Source organism: Leucopleurus acutus (genome assembly GCF_964270905.1).
Source record: "Leucopleurus acutus genome assembly, chromosome: 3".
In the NCBI taxonomy this organism is placed as follows: domain Eukaryota; kingdom Metazoa; phylum Chordata; class Mammalia; order Artiodactyla; family Delphinidae; genus Leucopleurus; species Leucopleurus acutus.
This window is the reverse complement of record NC_139145.1, coordinates 50,081,559-50,102,695: the sequence shown is the minus strand read 5'-3', so window position 1 is coordinate 50,102,695 and position 21,137 is coordinate 50,081,559. Positions and strand designations below refer to the sequence as shown.

General features: G+C 46.5%; 2 protein-coding genes across 3 annotated transcripts in view; one reads left to right on the top strand and one right to left on the bottom strand.

Annotated features, from left to right (window-relative positions):
• Positions 1-18,967, top strand: part of HMGXB3 (HMG-box containing 3) — a 58,822-nt gene extending 39,855 nt beyond the window's left edge. For both annotated transcript variants that reach the window (XM_082835468.1, XM_082835467.1), the window contains 7 exons: positions 7,769-7,900; positions 8,823-9,007; positions 12,581-12,800; positions 14,043-14,176; positions 14,947-15,063; positions 16,555-16,764; positions 17,748-18,967. In XM_082835468.1, coding sequence (XP_082691594.1) covers positions 7,769-7,900; positions 8,823-9,007; positions 12,581-12,800; positions 14,043-14,176; positions 14,947-15,063; positions 16,555-16,764; positions 17,748-18,215 — 1,466 coding nt within the window. In that variant the 3' untranslated portion in view covers positions 18,216-18,967. The remainder of the gene's footprint in view (positions 1-7,768; positions 7,901-8,822; positions 9,008-12,580; positions 12,801-14,042; positions 14,177-14,946; positions 15,064-16,554; positions 16,765-17,747) is intronic.
• A 298-nt stretch (positions 18,968-19,265) lies between these two features.
• Positions 19,266-21,137, bottom strand: part of CSF1R (colony stimulating factor 1 receptor) — a gene marked incomplete at its 5' end in the record, with an annotated part of 30,098 nt that continues 28,226 nt past the window's right edge. The window contains 2 exons of the mRNA XM_082835470.1: positions 19,266-20,063; positions 20,156-20,264. Coding sequence (XP_082691596.1) covers positions 19,935-20,063; positions 20,156-20,264 — 238 coding nt within the window. The 3' untranslated portion in view covers positions 19,266-19,934. The remainder of the gene's footprint in view (positions 20,064-20,155; positions 20,265-21,137) is intronic.

Here is a 21,137-nt window from a genome sequence, read left to right as displayed (position 1 = left end):
TTTCATGCCATTGTGGTCAGAGAAGATGCTTGCAAATAATTTCTATACTCTTAAATTTGTTGGTTAGTTTTATGCCCTAGTATGTGGTCAATCCTAGAGAATGTTCCATGTGCCCTCGAAAAGAATGTGTATTCTGAGTTTTTTGGATGTAATATCCTGAAATAATCAAGTCTAACTGTTCTGTTGTATCATTTTGAATCTGTTGCCTTACTGATTTTCTGGCTAGAAGATCTGTCCATTAATATGAGTGGGGTGTTAAAGTCTCTTACTATTATCGTAGTCCTAACAATTTCTCCCTTTATGTCTGTTAGTATTCTGTGTATTTAGGTGCTCCTGTATAGGGTGCATATATGTTAATGAGTGTACTATCCTCTTGTGTTGATCCCTTTATCGTTATATAATGTCCTTCTTTATCTTCTTTATGGCCTTTGTTTTAAAGTCTGTTTTGTGTGATATGAGTATTGCGGCCCCTGCTTTCTTGTCATTTCCATTTGCATGAAATATCTTTTTCCATCTCCTCACTTTCAATCTATGTGTGTCCTTTGCCCTAAAGTGGGTCTCATAGGCAGCATATTGTAGGCTCTTGTTTTTTTAGTCCAGTCTGCCACTCTGTCTTTTGATTGGAACAGTTAATTCGTTGACATTTAAGGTAATTATTGATAAATATGTATTTATGGCCATTTTAAACCTTGTTTTCCTCCTGGCTCTATTTTTCTTTTTTGTTCCTTTCTTTTTGTTTTACTTTTTGTCATTTGATGATTTCCTTTTATTTTATGCTTGTGTTCTTTTTGTTTTTTGTGAATCTATTGTATGTTTTTGATTTGTGGTTACCCTCTTTTTCAAGTACATTAACCCCTTCCTATATCCGCTTGCTTTAGACATATAGGGTCAAACACGTTCTTAAAAAAAAGAAGCTAAATTTTTTTACTCTTGTCCCCCAGATTTTATGATTTTGATGTCCCTTTTACATCTTCATGCCTATCCTCTTGCTGTTCCTTGTGTTTATCGTCACTTTCACAAATAGATATTATTTTTGATCTGTATACTGGCTTATTTAAGTGATTTACTTTCCAACTGTGATTTCCTTTTTCCTATATCTTCTTGCTTTTTTATTTAGAGAAGACCTTTCAATATTTCTTTTAGGGTAGATTTAGTATCGCTGTATTCTTTTAGTTTTCGCTTGTCTGAGAAATTCTTTATTTCTCCTCCTATTCTAAATATGATAATCTTGCTGGGTAGAGTATTCTAGATTGCAGATTTTTCCCTTTCAAGACTGAATATATTTTGCCACTCCCTTCTGGCCTGCAATGTTTCTGTAGAGAAATCAGCTGAAAGCCTTATGGGGGTTCCCTTGTGATTAACTCTCTGTTCGGAGTATTTTGTGTCTCCATACAAATTTAAAAATCTTTGTTCTGGTTCTGTAAAAAAATGCTGCTGGTAATTTGATAGGGATTGCATATTGAATCTGTAGATTGCCTTGGGTAATATAGTTATTTTGACAATATTGATTCTTCCATCCAAGAACATGGTATATCTTTCTATCTTTTGTGTCACCTTCAATTTCTTTTGACAGTGTCTTATAGTTTTCAGAGTAAAGCTCCTTTGCCTCCTTAAGTAGGTTTATTCCTAGATACTTTGTTCTTTTTGATGTGATGGTAAATGGGATTGTTTCTTTAATTTCTCTTTCTGATCTTTTGTTGTTAGTGTATAGGAATGCAAGAGATTTCTGTGTATTAATTTTGTATCCTGAAACTTGACTGAATTCATCGATGAGCTCTAGTAGTTTCCTGGTAGCATCTTTAGGATTTTCTATATATAATATCATGTCATCTCCAAACGGTGACAGTTTTACTTCATTTCCAATTTGGATTGCTTTTATTTCTTTCTCTTCTCTGATTGCCATGGCTAGAACTTCCAAAACTTTGTTGACTAAAAGTGACGAGAGTGGACCTCCTTGTTTTGTTCCTGATCTTAGAGGAAATGTTTTCAGTTTTTCACTGCTGAGTATGTTATCTGTAGGTTTGTCATATATGGCCTTTATTATGTTGAGCTATGTTCCCTCTAGGCCCACTTTCTAGAGAGTTTTTATCATAAATAGATGTTGAATTTTGTCAAAAAAATTTTTTTTGCATCTATTGAGATCATATGGTTTTTATTCTGCAGTTTGTTAATGTTGTGTATCACACTGATTGATTTGCAGATATTGAAAAATCCTTGCATCCCAGGGATAAATAAATCCCCCTTGATCATGGCGTATGATCCTTTTAATGTATTGTTGAAGTCAGTTTGCTAGTATTGGGTTGGCCAAAATGCTCGTTTGTGTTTTTCCGTAAGATGGCTCTAGTAGCCCTTAGTTGTCTTTAACTTCATTCAAAACAATTCCGTTAGATTGTATCATGACAGCTGTCATATCAGCGTTCATTTAAACAAAAACTTATCAGCATTGTTGAATTTTTGCATAGCCATTTTAATATTGAAGATGGAAGAAAAAAGCAACATTTTTGGCGTGTCATGCTTTATTATTTCAAGAAAGGTAAAAACGCAACTGAAACGCAAAAAATTTGTGCAGTGTATGAAGAAGGTGCTGTGACTGATCGAATGTGTCAGAAGTGGTTTGCAAAGTTTTGTGCTAGAGATTTCTCGCTGGACGATGCTCCATGGTTGGGTAGACCAGTTGAAGTTGATAGAGATCAAATCGAGACATTAATTGCGAACAGTCAACGTTATACCATGCGGGAGATAGCCGACATACTCAAAATATCCAAATCAAGCATTGAAAATCATTTGTATCAGCTTGGTTATGTTAATCGCTTTGATGTTCGGGTTCCACAGAAGCCAAGCAAAAAAAACCTTCCACATGCAGTTCTCTATTTAGACAGTAAAAACGTTGCCGTTTTTAAAACAAATTGTGACGGGCAATGAAAAGTGGATACTGTACGATAATGTGGAACGGAAGAGATCATGGGGCAACCACCACCAAAAGCCGGTCTTCATGTAAAGAAGGTGACATGTGTATGGGTGGGATTGAAAGGGGGTCCTCTATTATGAGCTCCTTCCTGAAAACCAAACGATTAATTCAAACAAGTACTGCTCCAGTTAGACCAACTGAAAGCAGCATCGACAAAAAGCGTCCGGAATTAGTCAACAGAAAACGCATTATCTTCCATCAGGATAATGCAAGACCACATGTTTGATGACCAGGCAAAAAATGTTACAGCTTGGCTGGGAAGTTCTCATTCATCCACTATATTCACCAGACATTGCACCTTCGGATTTCCATTGGTTTATGTCTTTACAAAATTCTCTTAATGGAAAAAAATTTCAATTTCCTGGAAGACTGTAAAAAGTACCTGGAACAGTTCTTTGCTCAAAAAGGTAAAAAGTTTTGGAAAGATGGAATTATGAAGTTGCCTGAAAAATGGCAGAAGGTAGTGGAACGAAAGGCTGAATATATTGTTCAAGGAAGTTCTTGGTGAAAATGAAAAATGCGTCTTTAATTTTTTTCTTAAAAACTGAAGGAACTTCTAGGCCAACCCAGTATTTTGTTGAGGATTTTTGCATCTTCATCAGTGATATTGGCCTGTGGTTTTTTTTGTTTGCTTTGTTTTGTGGTATCTTTGGTTTTGGTATCAGGGTGATGGTGACCTCAGAATGAGTTTGGGAGTGTTCCTTCCTCTGCAATGTTTTGGAATAGTTTCAGAAGGGTAGGTGTCAACTCGTCTCTAAATGTTTGATAGAATTTGCCTGTGAAGCCATTTGGTCCTGGACTTTTGTTCGTTGGGAGTTTTTAAATCATAGTTTCAATGTCAGTATTTGTGAGTGGTCTGTTCATATTTTCTATTTCTTCCTGGTTCAGTCCTGGGAGATTGTACCTTTCTAAGTATTTGTCCATTTCTTCTAAGTTATCCATTTTATTGGCATATAATTGCTTGTAGTAGTCTCTTATGATCCTTTGTGTTTCTCTGGTGTGAGTTGTAACTTCTCCTTTTTCACTTCTAATTTTATTGTCTTGAGCCCTCTCCATTTTTTTCTTGATGCATCTGGCTAAAGGTTTATCAGTTTTGTTTACCTTCTCAAAGAACAAGCTTTTAGTTTCATTGTTCTTTTCTATTGTTTTGTTTGTCTCTATTTCATTCATTTTCTGCTCTAATCTTTATGATTTCCTTCCTTCTACTAACTTTAGGTTTTGATTGTTATTCTTTCTGTAGTTGCTTTAGGTATGTAAGGTTAGCTTGTTTATTTGAGATTTTTCTTGTTTCCTGAGGTAAGATTGTATTGCTATAAACTTCCCTCATAGAACTGTTTTTTCTGCGTCCCATAGGTTTTGGATCATCGTGCGTTCATTTGCGTTTGTTTCTAGGTATTTTTTGATTTCCTCTTTGATTACTTCAGTGATCCATTGGTTGTTTAGTAGCATATTGTTTAGCCTCCATATGTTTGTGTTTTTTCAGTTTTTTTTCTTGCGATCGATTTCTAATCTCATAGCATTGTGGTTGGAAAAGATGCTTGATATGATTTCAGTTTTCTTAAATCTACTGAGGCTTGCTTTGTCACCCAACATGTGATGAATCCTGGAGAATGTTCCATGTGTACTTGAAAAGAATGTGTATTTTGCTACTTTTGGATGGAATGCTCTCTGAATGTCAATTAAGTCCATCTGGTCTAATGTGTCATTTAAGGCCTGTGTTTCCTTATTGATTTTCTGTCTGGATGATCTGTCCATTGATGTAAGTGGGGTGTTAAAGTCCCCACTATTAAATTGTGTTACATTGATTTCTCCTTTTATGGCTGTTAGCATTCGCCTTATATATTGAGGTGCTTCTATGTTGGGTGCATATATATTTACAATTCTTATATCTTCTTTTTGGATTGGTCCCTTGATCATCTTTGTCTCTTGTAATAGTCTTTATTTTAAAGTCTATTTTGTCTGATATGTCTTTATTTTAAAGTCTATTTTGTCTGATATGAAAAAGTCTATTTTTGTCTCTTTGTCTCTTGTAATAGTCTTTATTTTAAAGTCTATTTTGTCTGATATTTTGTCTGATATTGGTACTCCAGCTTTCTTTTGATTTCCATTTGCATTGAATACCTTTTTCCATCTCCTCACTTTCAGTCTGTTATGTGTCCCTAGAACTGAAGTGTGTCTATTGTAGACAGCATATATATGGGTCTTGTTTTTGTATCCATTCAGCCAGTCTGTGTCTTTTGGTTGGAACATTTAATCCATTTACTTTTAAGGTAATTGTCAATATCTGTGTTCTTATTGCCATGTTGTTAATTGTCTTGGATTTGTTTTTGTAGGTCTTTTTTCTTCCCTTCCTCTTTTGTTCTCTTCTTGTGATTTGATGACTAACTTTAGTGTTGTGTTTGGATTCTTTTTTCTTTTTTGTGTGTGTATCTGCTGTATACTTTTGGTTTGCTGTTACCATGTGGTTTTGATATAGCAGTCTATATATAAACAAGATTGTTTTAACTTCCTGGTCTTTTAATTTCAAGTGCATTTCCAATATCCTGCATTTGTACACTCCTCATGATTGCTGGTTTTGATATCATATTTGTGTGTGGATTATTTCCCAGCCTTACTGTATGTTTACCCTTACCAGTGAGCTTTCCCATTTGTAATTTTCTTGTTTCTAGTTGTGGTCTTTTCTTTTCCACCTAGAGAAGGTACTTTAACATTTGTTGCAAAGCTGGTCTGTTAGTACTGAATTTTCTTAGCTTTTGCTTGTCTGTAAAGCTTTTGATTTCTCCGTCAAATCTGAATGAGAGCCTTGCTGGGTAGAGTATTCTTGGTTGTAGTTTCTTCCCTTCCATCGCTTTAAATATATCGTGCCATTCCCTCATGGCCTGCAGAGTTTCTGCTGAAAAATCAGGTAATAATCTTACGAAAATTCCCTTGTATATTATTTGTTGCTTTAAATATTTTCTCTTTGCCTTTAATTTTTGTCAGTTTGGTTACTGTGTGTCTCGGCATGTTCCTCCTTGGGTTTATCCTGTATGGACTCTCCGCTTCCTGGACTTGGGTGACTGTTTCCTTTCTCATGTTAGGGAAGTTTTCAGCTATATCTCTTCAGATATTTTCTCAGGTTCTCTCTCTCTCTCTTCTCCTTCTGGGACCACTATAATGCAAATGTTGGTGCATTTAATGTTGTCCCAGAGGTTTCTTAGACTGTCCTCATTTCTTTTTATTCTTTATTCTGTTCCACAGCAGTGATTTCCACCATTCTGTCTTCCAGCTCACTTATCCATTCTTCTGCCTCGCTTATTCTCCTATAGATTCCTTCTAGTGTATTTTTTATTTCAATTATTATATCGTTCATCTCTGTTTGTTTGTTCTTTAGTTCTTCTAGGTCTTTGTTAAACATTTCTTTTATCTTCACCTGTGTCTCCATTCTTTTTCCGAGATCTTGGATCATTACTCTGAATTCTTTTTACTGTCATTACTCTGAATTCTTTTTTGGGTAGATTTCCTATCTCCACTTCACTTGGTTGTTCTGGGGTTATATCTTGTTCCTTCGTCTGGGACATTTTCCTCTGCTGTCTCGTTTTTGTCTAACTTTCTGTGAGTGTGGTTTCCATTCCACAGGCTGCAGGGTTGTAGTTCTTCTTGCTTTTGCTGTTGCCTCCTGGTGGATGAGGCCAGTTTGCAAGGCTTGTGCAGGCTTCCTGGTGGGAGGGACTGGTCCCTGCACATTGGTTGGTCTAGCTGGGTCTTGTCCCTCTGGTGGGCAGGGCTGTGTCAAGGGGTGTGTTTAGCAGGCAGCTGTGTGCTCAGGAAGATTTTAGGCAGTCAGTCTGCTGATGGGTGGGGCTGTGTTCCTGATCTGTTGGTGGTTTTTCCTGAGGCATCCCAGCACTGGATCCTGCAGGTTGTTGGGTGGGGCCGGGTTTTGGTGAGAAAATGGCAGCCTCCAGGAGGGTTCATGCCAATTAGTACTCCCCAGAATTACTGCCACCAGTGTCTGTCCCCACAGTGAGCCACAGCCGACCTTGCCTCCACAGGAGACCCTCTAATACCAGCAGGTAGGTCTGGCTCAGGGTCTTAGGAGGTCACCGCTTTTTCTCCTGGGTCCTGGTGCACACAAGACCTTGTGTGCACCCTCTGCGATTAGAGTTTGTTTCCCTCTGTCCTGTTGAATTCCTGCAGTCAGTCCCCTCTGGCCTTCAAAGCCAGATGCTCTGGGAGCTCGTCCTCTCATTCCCAGACCCCCAGGCTCTGAGCCTAATGTGAGGCTCAGAACTTTCACTCCTGTGGGAGAACCTCTACGATCTAATTATTTTCCAATTTGTGGGCCGCCCGTTTGGCAGGTGTGGGACTTGATTTTATTGTGATTGCCCCCCTCCTACCATCTTGTTGTGGGTTCTACACTTTCTTCAGATGTACGATAGCTTTTTTGGGTAGGTTCCAGTGGGTTTTTTCGTTGATGGTTGTTCCAGCAGTTAGTTGTGATTTTGGTGTTTTCGTAAGAAGAGATGAGCTCATGTCCTTCTCTTCTGCCATCTTCTAGGCAAGGTTTCTGAGCAGCCCCTGCATGCTGAAAAGGCTGCTCTGTGCTCTGGGTACAGTGGGATCCAATTAAACAGTTTCCTTCACAGCTGCTTGTAGGTTACCAACTAGCAGGTGACCTCTAGTTTTGTATTTTATGAATGTACCACAGTTTATTTTTTAATGTTCCCCCATCGGTGGGCATTTAGTTAGTCTCCTGTTTTTTGCAGTTGTGGATGTTGTTAACAGTGAATGTCTCTGTTGCCATTTTTTAACCTGCAGGTCTCTTTAATGTGGGAAACAAGCTGCTAGTGAGCCTGGACTTGCTTTTTGCAATCCGAAACCAGATCAAGCTGGGAGAGGACCCCAGAGTATCCATCAGCACTCTTCTGAAGTCAGTGCAGGATCAGACAGGTAAAGGTTGGCTTCCTCCGTTTCCCCAAGGTTAGTTCTAAGCTCCCTGGGAATTTTCAGTGCTGGGCTTTCGTCAACATAATTACCTTGGAGGAGAGTCTGATACTTTGAAAAGAAGACATTCTTGACTTCCTAACACACTCCTCCTCTTGAATTTTACGAATGCCAAACTTTGGAAAGCATGAGTCTTTCCGTGTATCCAGAGACCTTCAGCACAAGATTAAACAGACTTCATAGAAGCTCATCCTTTGGTCATAGGTAGACTTGGCGTTACTACATGCTAAGCAGACTCATTCTGAATACACAGCCTCTGGAGGTCTGCTCCCATTTCCTAGGCTCATGCTGAGACATGAAGGTGGGCACCACCCTCCTTATTATTAGAAATTATTTTCCCCTTTGCTTTCCTCATTTCTTTCTGTTTATGCTTTTCCCATCCCTTCCTACAGAATCCAGGCCCCCTGCCCCTTCCCTGCTATGAGGTCAGATGGAGTAGAGGAAAGGTTCTAGGGTCAGACAGGTTTGTGTTTGAGTCTGCACTATACCACTTAGTGGCAGTGTGGTTTTGAGTAAGTTATTCTCTGTGCCTCAGTTTTTCCAGTTATTCAGTGAGGATAATAATACTCTTGGCTCATAAAGATGTGAGAGTTAAATGAGAGAATGTATTCAAAGCTCTCAGCATAGCATCTAGGTCCTAGTGGGTGCTGAGTACAGGGCAGCTATAACTCTCATTGGAATTGCCCTTTGAGTTGCTACCCGAACACCTAATGGCTAGGGTGCTTGACCCTTTGGTGGTTAGTACTCTTGGGTGTTCTTAGGAGAGAAGCATTCTTGCAGAATTGCTATTCTTGCTGGCCATTGCTCATCCCGTGTGGCCTCCAGGTCTTCTTCTGTGAACTTCTCAGAGCTCTTGCTCTCCTTCTAGAGAAGACTCTTACCTCAGAGGAGCTGAGCCAGCTGCAGGAGCTGCTGTGCAATGGCTATTGGGCTTTTGAGTGCCTCACTGTCCGAGACTACAATGACATGATCTGTGGCATCTGTGGTGTGGCCCCCAAAGTGGAAGTTGCCCAGAGGAGTGAAGAAAACGTGCTGGCACTAAAGAGTGTGGAGGTAAGTGCCTCTTGGTCACCACAGGTGACCTTTAGAAATGTCTGCACACTTTGGCAGCCACCTTCCTACGTGGTGTTTCCAGGAGCAGATGGCTCTAGTTCTTTCCTGGGTGAGGTGAGTAGCTTTTTCTTGCCAGTTCCCAGGCTTTCATCTAAGGCAGGCCAGGCGGAAATGGAGGCACCTGTTACTTATTCAACAACAGATTTATTAAACATGAACTCTAGGTGCACTTTTTAGGCATTTGGGAAATGGCAGTTAAACCCACGGAGTTTTTGAGCTCATGGAGCTCACTTTCTGATTTGGGGAGACAGGACACAAACATTAATAATTGTGTATATTATATTAAAATACTATTAATATATATTATAGGTAATACATTAATTTAAAGTAACAATAACAGTAAGGCAGGGTAAGGAAGAGAGCAGTATTGTGGGAAGAAGGGGCTCCTGCTTTATAGAAGGTAGTCGGGGAAGTCCTGTCTGACACAAGGGCATTTGAGTAGAGCCTTCTGAAGCCTGTGTAGTTTTCAGTGGGAGGAACATTCCAGGCAGAGGGAGCAGCAAGAATGGGATCTGAAGAGGGTTTGCTGGGCGTGGTTGAGGAACAGAAAGGTGGCCGATGTGGCTGGCTCTGTGAGCAGGGTGTAGAGTGGTTGGATATGTGAGGTTCAAGAGGCTATGGGTGGCCCGGGCCATTGTAAGGACTTCCACTGAGTGAGATGGAGAGCCCGTGAAGGGTTTTGAGGAGGAGTGGACTGATCTGACTTAGGTTCTTAACTAAAAAATGTTCACCCAAAGATAACACCAAACTCAGATGGCTTTATACATTAATTCTAACAACTATCCAAGAAATAAGATTCCAGTCGTAGAAGAATAGCAAAAGTGGATATAAGTCATTGTGTAAGACCATATAACTGAAAACAAAACCATACATTTAATATAAGCTGAAAATTTGGGCTGATAGTACTCATGAATATAGATGTCAGAGTTCTGAATAAGATAATTGCAGAACAAATCTAACTGAGTAAAATAAAATCATGACTAAGCTTATCTCAGGAAGGCAAGATTGTTTCAACATTAGAAAATATACTAATGTAATTCAGTACTTAGCAGTTTAAAGGAGAAAACCCATATGATTATTTCACTGGATGTCTAAAAAAGGCTTTCTTTTTTATTCAGCGCCTATTATGATAAAACTCTTCACAAACTAAGACTAATAGGGAAAATTATTTAACCTGGTACAGGGAATTTTTCAAAAATCCCATAGGTGAACTCTTTCCCATCTTCATGCTGAGAGGTCTGTCTGCCTGCGTAGGTGTGGAGTGCCCCGTGAGCATGCTAGTAGTAGCTTTCCATGTCTGAACTCTACCACAGGGACTCTTTAAGCACTGGACCTGCAGCTCACTTGTTTGCCACCGGGAGTGGTACAGGACCTCTGGAGAAAAGCTCTGGTGTATTTTGACACGGCCAGCTGAGCATATGAGGGATTTAATGCATATTCCTCTTTCTCTTCCCAATTAAAAAAATAAGTACATACGGTGATCAAATAGTTCTGTTTTGAGGGTGGTGGTGTATAATGAGATATATGAAAACAAGCATAATGCTACTGGAGCCTTCGAAGTGTTCCCTGTAGGTAAAATGAACTGTAAAAAAAATTTGCTTTTGTGTGTTATCTCACAAAGAGGCTGTTTCTAGACTCATTCAAATCTGCTTGTCTAATGGAAATATTAATAGTGCAGCTATGACTTATTGAGCATTTTATTACATATACCAAGTTCTTACTCTGTACTCAGTGCATTACTTTCTGGCTGACTTCTCAACCCTGTGATATTTTTGTAGATGAAGGGAGCTTGCCCAAGCTCATCCAGTCAGGAAGGGGTGGAGCTGGGATTTGACCTTGGTCTGGCTCCCTCACTCCAGAATCTGAGCTCATAAGCACCACCATACTCACCAGTACCTCCTGGGACCCTGAGCTCTGGTTGTTTTTTTTTTTTTGGCGATACGCAGGCCTCTCACTGTTGTGGCCTCTCCCGTTGCGGAGCACAGGCTCCGGAGGCACAGGCTCAGTGGCCATGGCCCACGGGCCCAGCCGCTCCGCGGCATGTGGGATCCTCCCAGACAGGGTCACGAACCTGTGTCCCCTGCATCAGCAGGTGGACTCTCAACCACTGTGCCACCAGGGAAGCCGCTGAGCTCTGTTCTTTTAAACACATCTGGTCACAGGCTTTTGGCTCTTTGCTCTCTAGAATAGACAGAAGCCCGCCTCCCTGCAAAAACTCACATATCCTAGTACTGCCTGGTACCCGCCTTGTTCCGATCAAGGCTCACTCCTCACAGAATGGAGTAGCATTCCCTTCACTTTCCGTATGCGTGTCTCTTCTCTTCTTTGTTTCTGGGTGTTTCTTTCTAGAGACCAGGACTTTTTCTCCCTTTTGTGTGTGGAGTGCAGAGTTGGGTAGTGCGTACGAGGAGAGCAGGCTGGGGGTGTTCTAAAGTCAGTGAAATAAAACAGAAAGGTATTGAACAAAACAAACGTTCACGAGGAGATTGTAGGGTTGGGCACGCCTCTTGGGGACTGGTAGAGGAGGACCCTCTGGACTGATAAGAGACGTCTCTATGTGGAGCAATGGTTCTCAGACTTTGTGGGCATAAGAATTACATTGGGCAATGATTTGCAAACTTTAGTGTGAGAGGCTTGCTGGGGCCCACCCCCAGGGTTTCTGATTCAGTGGGTCTGGAGTGGGCTGAGCATTTGCATGTCTAACAAGTTTCCAGGTGCTGCTCATGCCACGGGTCCACGCTTTGAGAACCACTCACCTTAGGGAATCTTTTAAAAATGCAGCCTTAGGGATTTAGTTCATACAGATGGAGGTGCAGCCCGGATATCAGCATTGCTGAGTATCGCAAATGATTCTGATGAGGTAATAGGATCAGGGTCTCACTCTGAGGGCTGCATAAGAGTGCTTACAAGAAGAAAAATTGAGTAGCGCAGTGCTAAATGTCTACAGTAGGTAAGTACATGCTGCACGTAGAGGAGATAGCCATGTGCTGGCATGGTCTGGGAGGACCTTCGGGAGGAGGTGAGGGATCAACAGGGCCTTGCAAGTGGGTGGAGTGCCACTAAGTTTTATTCTGATGATTCCTGCCAGCCAGGCATAAGGATTAAGGGCTTGGGCTTTGGAACTAGATCTTTGTTCCCATTCTCGTTCAGACTGCCCCTCGCTCCAGTGCTCTCACCTCAGGCACCCTCAGGCTTGTATAGTAGTAGTTAATTAGTCGGTGTCTGGCACATGACAGGCAGTGGTATCTGCCCTCTCCTGGCGAGGCAGGGAAGAGGACATGAATAAAGGCATAGACGCAGAAGGGACTTAGGTCTTGGGGAGTGCTGTGGTGTGGGAGAAAGGAATGAGGCCAAGGAGCAGTTTGGCACTAAGATGTTAGATTCGGGGGTGTCCCGGCAGTGTGTGGCTGTCTGACTCCTTCCCCCTGCTCAGCCTGTATGGAGAAGGTAGGCTGTTGTGTTGCTGACGTTCTGTGGCTCCTACAGTTTGACCTTTTTGTCCTGACCTTTTAGTTCACCTGGCCTGACTTCTTGGCCTCTAGTGAGGTAAATGTGGAGGACTTTTGGGCCACGATGGAGACAGAAGTGATTGAGCAGGTGGCCTTCCCCGCCAGCATCCCTATCACCAAGTTTGATGCCTCTGTTATTGCCCCCTTCTTCCCACCACTCATGAGAGGAGCTGTGGTCGTCAACACTGAGAAAGACAAAAACCTGGATGTGCAGCCAGTACCTGGTAAGGCCACCTGGTAGCTGGGGTCAGGGAAGGGTCCCATCGCGTATGGAACATTGTCCATGGCAAGACAGCATGTATGGTTGAGAGGGGGCCAGGCCCACCTGGAGGGCTCTTTCTGGAAAGATAATGACAACCTGTGACAAAATCCCCTGGAGATGAAAGTCATGTGCAGAGTGTTGAAGAGCTGCCAGCCACATTGTATAGGACTGACCCACATAGCCCACTGTCAGCCTTCTGGGATGCCCTACACCGAACAGTGGGAACCCTCTGAAAAATGCTGATGGTAGGGCTCCAGCCCCAAAGATTCTCACTGAGAGATGTAGGGGGAGGCAGGGCGTCTGCCTTCTAAACAGCTCTTTCACATGGTTTTTTAGGTGCTCTGTGCTTATACGTTGAGAAGCCCTGGGCTAGCTCTTTTGAGGGCGTCAGTTTCTGACAACTTGGGTTTGATTCCCAGCTATGCTCCTCAGTGACCATGTGACCTCCACCAAATCCCTTCATTGCCCCGAGCCTCTTGCTTCATTTACAAAGAGGGCATGACATTGCTACCCACCACCTAGGTTGTTGTGAAGATTAAGTGAGCTAATACAGTTAGAGTGATGGCCTACTTTTTTTTTAAACTGCAACTCAGAGTAAGCAATAGGTTCTACATCATGTCTCAGCGTGATGGTCATATAAGTAACACGTCTGTGTATATCTGTAACTAAAACAACTTTCATAAAGCAGTACTTTCCCTTACCAAATGCAACATACTTGATTTTCTATTCTATTTCATTTTTAAAATCCTGGATATGATCTGCTAAATTGATTTTATAAGTAAGGCCCCTGCATAGTTCTGTTGATCAGGTTCAGGAACAGAGTGTATAAAGAGCATTTTTAAAATGAGAGCTATTACTGTTCCTCATGTTGCTGCAGTTGTGTTAAAAATCTGAGATCATGGTTCTGGAAAAACTTAAAAGGTTAAAAGCTGACCCATTTCAGGGTTCTTTGCATGGGTGCTCTGCAGGGTATCTCCCCTAGATGTTCAAAGGCAGAAAGCTGGCTCTCAGAGACTTCGGGTATCTGTAGAAGCTTAAGACCTGCCTTGAGTCCCCCTCTCCCAGCCCCCAGGGCAGTGCTCAGGGCAAAGCCTGCTCGACTGTGGACCAGGCCCCCTTGTTCCCATCCTCGCGCGTGAGGGACTCCGCAGGACCTCAGGTGGCTGGCAGTAGCGCCCTCCCATTAGCACGACGTCTCTTGCAGGCAATGGCGGTGCCTTGGTACGGCTGCTCCAGGAGGGCACCTGCAAGCTTGAGGAGATCGGCTCCTACAGCGAGGAGGAGCTGCACTGCCTGCTGAGGCAGTGTGGCATCCCCTTCGGGGCAGAAGACTCCAGGGTGAGTCTCGGGGCAGCGCTGGGGGTAGGGACTTTGGGAGCAGACTGGTGGGCCATTTTTCTGGGCAGGGATATGAATACCCGTGACTGGGCACTTGTGTTGGACACAGAGTTTTGGTGGGCAGGGAGGCCTGGGAGATAGCCAGCAGCCAGATTGTGACATGCACGCAAGGCCTTCCCATCCAGGCAGTTCCTCTGTTGAGGCAGTGGGTCCAGACTCAGGTTCAGGAATCCAGGCTCTCCTGCTAACTGTGTGTGGCCTTGGATAAGCTGCCTTACACATCTGAGCCTCATTTTCCTTATTTGCAAAGTGGAAATAACCAAAATACCAACCTCATGAAGTTTGCAGTGTCTAGTTATCACCTATCCAGGCTCTTAGACAACAAGCGCCGTGGCGTCCATAGAGAAGGACGTGGAGGGGTGTGTGTATTTTATCCATACATTATGTACTTCCCTTCATACTAATGTGCTCTTGAAAATCTTATGCTTCAAGTTCAGACTCAAATGTTGGCTCCTCCTTGACACTTTCCCTGCCCTGTAAAAAAATAGAGAGAACCCAGGCCTCAGAGTCTGGCAGCTTGATCAGTCTGGCTGGCTTACAGGGCCTCAGCGTCCCCATATGTACCTAAAGGACATTGCGCTGGTGAGGCTCCAAGGCCCAATCTGGCCTTAACAGTTTTTCCATTTGCTTTGAGTGAGCATTTGGTGCTGTGTACCAAGCCTGGTCGCTTAGCATTCACTGCTGTGTTTAATCTTGTCCTTGTGCTCTAGGACCAGCTCTGCTTCTCCTTGTTGGCCCTCTACGAATCTGTTCAGAATGGAGCCAGAGCTCGACAGCCCCCACCTCATCTCACAGGGGGTAAAATCTACAAGATGTGCCCCCATCAGGTAGGAGGATGAGGAGGAAGAACTCAGGGCGCAATTGTCCATGTCAGCTGCCCACACAGAGGGTCTGCTTGATCCAGCTCATCCTGGAGCTGGCACTTAGGTCACTGGGCAGCTGTGGAATAGCTCCTGTGGGTCACCACCAGTGAGTGTTAGGCACCCTGCCGTGCGCTGGCCCCTGCATCAGCTGTTGAGGGTACAAAGGTGAGCAGCGAAGATGTCATTCCTCCCTGGGTGACCTCATATTGAGAGATAAAGTCACCATGGCTTGTGGCACCAGCTCTGCAGGAACTAGACAAGGACCAGAGATAGAAAGTAGCAGAGAGGGACCTGCTGTCTGTGGGGCAGCCAGAGGAGGCTGAGAGCCCCATGTAAAGCTTAGGAAGGGATGTGACCACTATGTCCTGAGCGGGGAGGGGTCCCCGAAGGCCAGTTCATGTAGAGCTTTGGAGGCAAGAGTAACAGTTTGGGTTTTCTTCTGAGAGTGATGAGAGGGGCCCATTGGATGGTTTGAATGGGAAATGGTCTGATTTGGGTTCTAAGAAGATCACTCCTTAGGCCCCTAGAGAGCATGCACAGAGTAGGCGCCAGGATAGCACTGGGAAGGTTGTGCCCTGTGTGACACAGTCGTCCCAATCCAAGAAGATGCCAGGGTAGAAAACCCCCTGAACAGTGCTAAATGGGGAAGACGGCTTCGCAGAGCCTCCACTTCACTGAGTGGGGCAGGGCGACTAGCTGTCGAAAGACAGTCAGGTCGTCAACTCCTTAAACAACCCCTGGCAGGTCAGAGCCTGCTCAGAGCCTTGTGTTCATGTGACTGGGGTTCATCTCAGGAGAAGCACTTGACAACACAGGGATGTGAGAGCTATAGGTCTCGGGGCTGTGGTGGGCCAGTGGTATTACTTGGAGGCGATAGCCAGGACTGGTAGGTGTGAAGGTAGGGAGGTAGAGGCAGAATTCTCCAGTGGACACACAGCTGCCCAGCAGTGGAGTGGTATTTGGGGGATTTGAGGAAGGCTATACCTTCATCAGGGGTTCTCATCTGGACAGCACCATCAGGGTCTGCTCAAAATACAGATGCTTAGACTCCACCTTCAGTGGCTAATTGTGTAGATTTGGAGTGGGAACCAGGAACTTCCTCCTAGCTGCTGGTGCCATGCAGCTTGGGAACCACTGGACTAGCTGGTGTTTGGTGGGGTGATGGGGAGGGTGGGGTTTGGAGGTGATGCCTTGGTGGGTGGGGATGGGGGGGATCTCTCAGCCTCATTGGAGGCTCGGATGCTCCCAGCTCTTCTCCCAGGCTGCAGTGAGCTGGCGACTTCATTTAGGGCCAGAAGTAGGAGGGAAGCAGAATGTCACGGGCTCTGGCAAGATGGCGTGACCTCAGTCATAAAACCTGATTGTCCGTCTTCCTGGGAGGAAGCGAGTGGACCTGACTCGGTCTGTCAGCAGATTGGCTTCTTCACCCTGTGCTATACTCCATCTCCCCACCAGGTGGTGTGTGGCTCTAAGTATCTCGTGCGGGGCGAGAGTGCCCTCGACCATGTGGACCTGCTCGTCTCCTCCCGCCATTGGCCTCCTGTGTATGTGGTCGACATGGCCACACCAGTGGCCCTGTGTGCTGACCTCTGCTACCCGGAGCTGACCAACCAGATGTGGGGGAGGAATCAGGGCTGTTTCTCCAGCCCCACGGAGCCGCCTGTGGTGAGTTCCCTTCTGAGGAACTGGGACGCATCCCCCTGGTTCGTTGGGAAGACCTTCTGCGAACCATCCACCACCTTTTTTCTCCACCAGTGTTTTGTCTCAGTGCTCTGGAACCAGCATTATACTCCACAAATTTTTACTGACCCACCCCATGCGTGTGTGTGGGGCCACAGCATGTCATTTAGGGTGCCCAGGGTGACCCCAGGTATCTTGGGGTCAAAGGGGTCACCTTGCAGTTAAGCCTAGAAAATTGCCACCTTTGAGGACACTGTGCATGCTGACATACTAACATGCTGACATACTAACATGCTGACATACTAACATGCTGACATACTAAAGGCCCAGACCAGCCCTGTTTTGGCTTTGACCGAATATGCTGTGTGGCACTCCTTGTGTTGTGATCTAGAGACACAGTGGCTTAGAAAACGCTGACCATGTCAACCCCTTTCCTCTAATTAAAAGGGGAAAGTAAGGGCCCGAGGTGAAAATGGACCTGTCGAGTGTCACACAGCAGATGAATGGCAGAGCCCTGTTCTCTGTCTTGGTGCACTGTATCAGGCTGTGGTTCTTAGCACGGGCACATGCCCTTGGCTAGAAGAGACGTTAGGACTGGTAATAGGAAGGGGCCATCATTGTCCTCACAGGCCTTTGCCTTAGTCCATGGGGCTCACTGGGTTTGTAAGGTTGGTGTGAGGCATCTGAGCCTCCGTGGGAACCACTTCCTGCCTGTTCCCCTGCAGCCCCAGCCTGATTGCTTAGGCAGATATAAATATTAGCTCAGGTAATCCAGCATCTGCTCTGGGAGGTGGCCAGTGTTACTGTCCCCATTCTCACATGAGGAAACGGAGGCACAGGGGAGGAGGAAAGGGGGACTTGCCCTGGGAAACGTGCTATGTGGTGACGGTAGGATTTAAACAGAGCTGGCTCACAGCTTGGACCTTAATCTTCCCTCACGTCACAGTGGCTTATCATCTCCCTTGTAGAGCGTGTCCTGCCCAGAACTCTTGGACCAGCATTATACGGTGGATATGTCGGAGGCTGAGCACTCTGTCCAGCACCCGGTCACCAAGACTGCCACACGGCGCATCGTCCATGCAGGCACACAGCCCAGTCCTGGCGACCCCAGTGCTGGGCACCACTCCTTGGCCCTGTGTCCTGAGTTGGCGCCCTACGCAGCCATCCTGTCCTCCTTTGCAGACAGCAAACCAAACAGCGTCCGCCAGCGGCCCATTGCCTTTGACAATGCCACCCACTATTACCTCTACAACCGCCTCATGGACTTCCTTACCAGTCGCGAGATTGTCAACCGGCAGATCCATGACATTGTGCAGAGCTGCCAGCCTGGAGAGGTGGTCATCCGAGACACCCTGTACCGCCTCGGGGTTGCTCAGATCAAGACGGAGACGGAGGAGGACGCTGAGGAAGAGGAGGTGGCCACAGCTGCAGAGTAAGCCGGGCTCTTGTGCAGGGACCGCACCATCTCTCTCAAGCCATAGTAAGGCCCTTGCCCGAGGCAGATCCATCCAGGGGACCAGCCTCTGATGCTGGGACTGACCAAAGAGCTTCCATTTCCTGAGCACGGTGGAGCCCAGGGTCCTTGGTTCTCAACCTTCTGGGGGTCGGGACAGGCACCAGGACACTTTTTGGGTGGCACCATATGTTCAGTAAAGGGGCAGGGAGGCTGAGAGAAGGCAGGTGGCTGCTAGCTTCCCAGGGGCGCCTGTGGGTCGGGGTGGAGGTCCTGGGTGGGCCAAGGCTGCTGAGGTTTCCCTTCCCACCCAGGGACACTGTTTCCAGCCCCTGCGGCCTGTTGCCTTTGACTCGGGGCCTTGGGGGCTTCATTAGCTCCAGGGGTCCTTCTCCCAGAGGAGGAATGCATTCCCTCTGCACCCACATCTGGGGGCAGCTGAGAAATGGTGAGCCACAACTCTCTTCTAGGCCTAGCCTCCCTGCCCCAAGCTTTGAGGAAGAGGAGCCCCTTCCTCCTTTCCTGGTCACTGCTGCTGCAGCCTGCATCCTCTCTGGACCCTCGTCACAGAGGGGGTGTGGCCCGTGAGCATGATATAACCTGGGGGCAGTAGGAAAAACTCCCTTCTGTGAAGGGTAAGCAGACTGGGCCGTAAGGAAACAGCAGGACTGGCTCAAGTGCCCAAAGTTTGCTTAGGGCACGGGAATTGGCCGTGTTATTTAATTTATTGAGAGGAGTGGAATAGGTGGCTTTTTTCCCCTCCCTCTTCCCCGACCAGAATAAAGTTTATTAAATTATATGGTTTGGGTGCAACAAGAGTCCATTCCAGCCTCATTGTATGCAGCTCAGTGTGGTTGGGCCCCAGAGGTGCTGGGGTTGGGCACTCACCGCAGAAGGATGGACGGAGGTCCCCGGGAATCCGCATGGCACAAAGACCAGAGGCCAGCTGTGTTAATGCTGTTAGTTTAATGCTGACAGAGACATCCCACAGCGTGACTGTTAGTTATGATGAGTCAACCTGGAGTGTGTGCTGCTTGCTTGGTGTGGCCAGCCACACGGGCCCCTGCCTTCCAGCTCAGAATGGCGGGGCGGGGCCGGACAGAGCACCCCAACCTTTAGCTGCCACCTGGCTCATTGCAGCAATACCAGACCTAGGGTGGGTGGGGCCGTGGAGAGACGGCTTAGAGGGCAGAGAGGGACAATTAGATTCTTACAGAGGAGTCACCCTGCTCCAAGGGCCTGAACCAAGTGCAGCCCTGAGCACCGGCCTGCTCTCCTTGATCCACTCAGCAGGTGTTCTTCCATTCGGCCAAGGGCCAGGGAGCCTTGTTTTTTCCTCAAGGTTTGGGCAGCTCCTGGGGACTTCAGTCACAAAACCAGTCCATTTCCCTTGAAACAGGAGGGAAAGAGGGGAGGAAGCGGGAACAGGCTAAGAGTGAGCTGGGTATTCTCCCAGTTGGCATAGCACACACGAGGCCACAGCATTGAGAACTGGCGGGGGGCGGGGCTGAGCCCCAGCCCCTGACTGGCAGTGATGGCCCAGGCCCTGGGAGTGGGGTTCTCTCCAACCTCCTGTAGCTCCCACATTCCCGAGTTTCAGGGCTGGGCTGTTGAGGGAAATGACCAAGGGCACAGTCTGTGTTCTCCCCCTTGTGCCCCATCCATGGAGGAGGGGAGAGAGTACAGCCCTGTGACCACCTCCTCAGCAGAACTGGTAGTTGTTGGGTTGCAGCAGGGGCTGGGCAACGTCCCCCTGCTCACAGCAGCCCAGGTGCTCGCTGGAGCTCTCCTCCTCCGGCTCACTGCTGCTGCTTGGCAGGTTGCTGTAGTCCTGGGTGTGGGGGGGGTGTCAGGGGATGGTCAGAACTGATCAGTCAGGCCCAGCTTTAACCAGCCACCCACCCTGAGCCTGGCACCACTCACCTGCTCTCTTCTATCCACTAGAACCTGCTCCTGAAGGAGGGAGCAGATTTGCTGGAAGGTGGGTCTGCGGGTCGGCTCCAGGGCCCAGCAGGCCTGCATGATGCTGTATCTGAGGCAGGACAGAAGCTACTTGTGGGCCTGGGACTCATCATGTCTGTGCACGCACGCACACACATTACAGGGTCCTGCCCCGCAGAGGTCCCAAAACCAAGTCAGAAGTGAGCTTTGCACAAGGCCAGTGCGAAGCCCTTGGTGTGCATTATCTAATCTTTCCAGTAACCCCGGGAAAAGGGGCTTTTTGTCAAAATGGGCGTGGTAACTGAGGAGGAAAAAAGCTCAGAGATGCTCTTTTGCCCAAGCTCCTAGGATGAAGAAGGGGCACTCCTGCTGCCTGCAGGTAGGTTTAAGAGGCCAGTTGATGGTAGGACTTAAGTGGCTGAGGAGCTAGCTGGCTGAGTGCATCCACCTTGGCAGTAAGCGCCTGGGTGGCATATAGGGAGCAGCCGTGGAGAGACAGTGGCTGGAGAAAGATGCAGTGGGTGAGATGGGCCAGCGAGTGTGGGGGAAGGCTGTGGGTGAGGGCAGGGAGCCAGTGAGGAGCCTGGGGTGGGCTGGCTGGCGTGAGGCAGTTAAGAGGCTGCAGCAGCTGGCTGGCTCTGCTGAGTGAGAGGCTGGCCGCCACCACAGAGCTCCAGGACAGGGAAGGAAAGAGAGAGCCCTCTTGAGGTCATAGCAACAGAGTCTGAGTTAAACATTCATCATCCGTCTTAGGACCGGCCCCAGCTGAGAGCCCTCTTTGAGAATGTCCCCCGTGCTACCTGGGAAACCAGTGGAAACCCTGAAGTTGATAAAAAGGGGTCTTAGTCCACTGTGGGCAAGTGGAAGCCTGACCCTGGAACGTTGTGGACAGGAAAGACAGGCCACACACCTTCCCATCCACTTCCAACAAATCCTGGGGTATTCTTCCTCCCTGGGGTCCTTC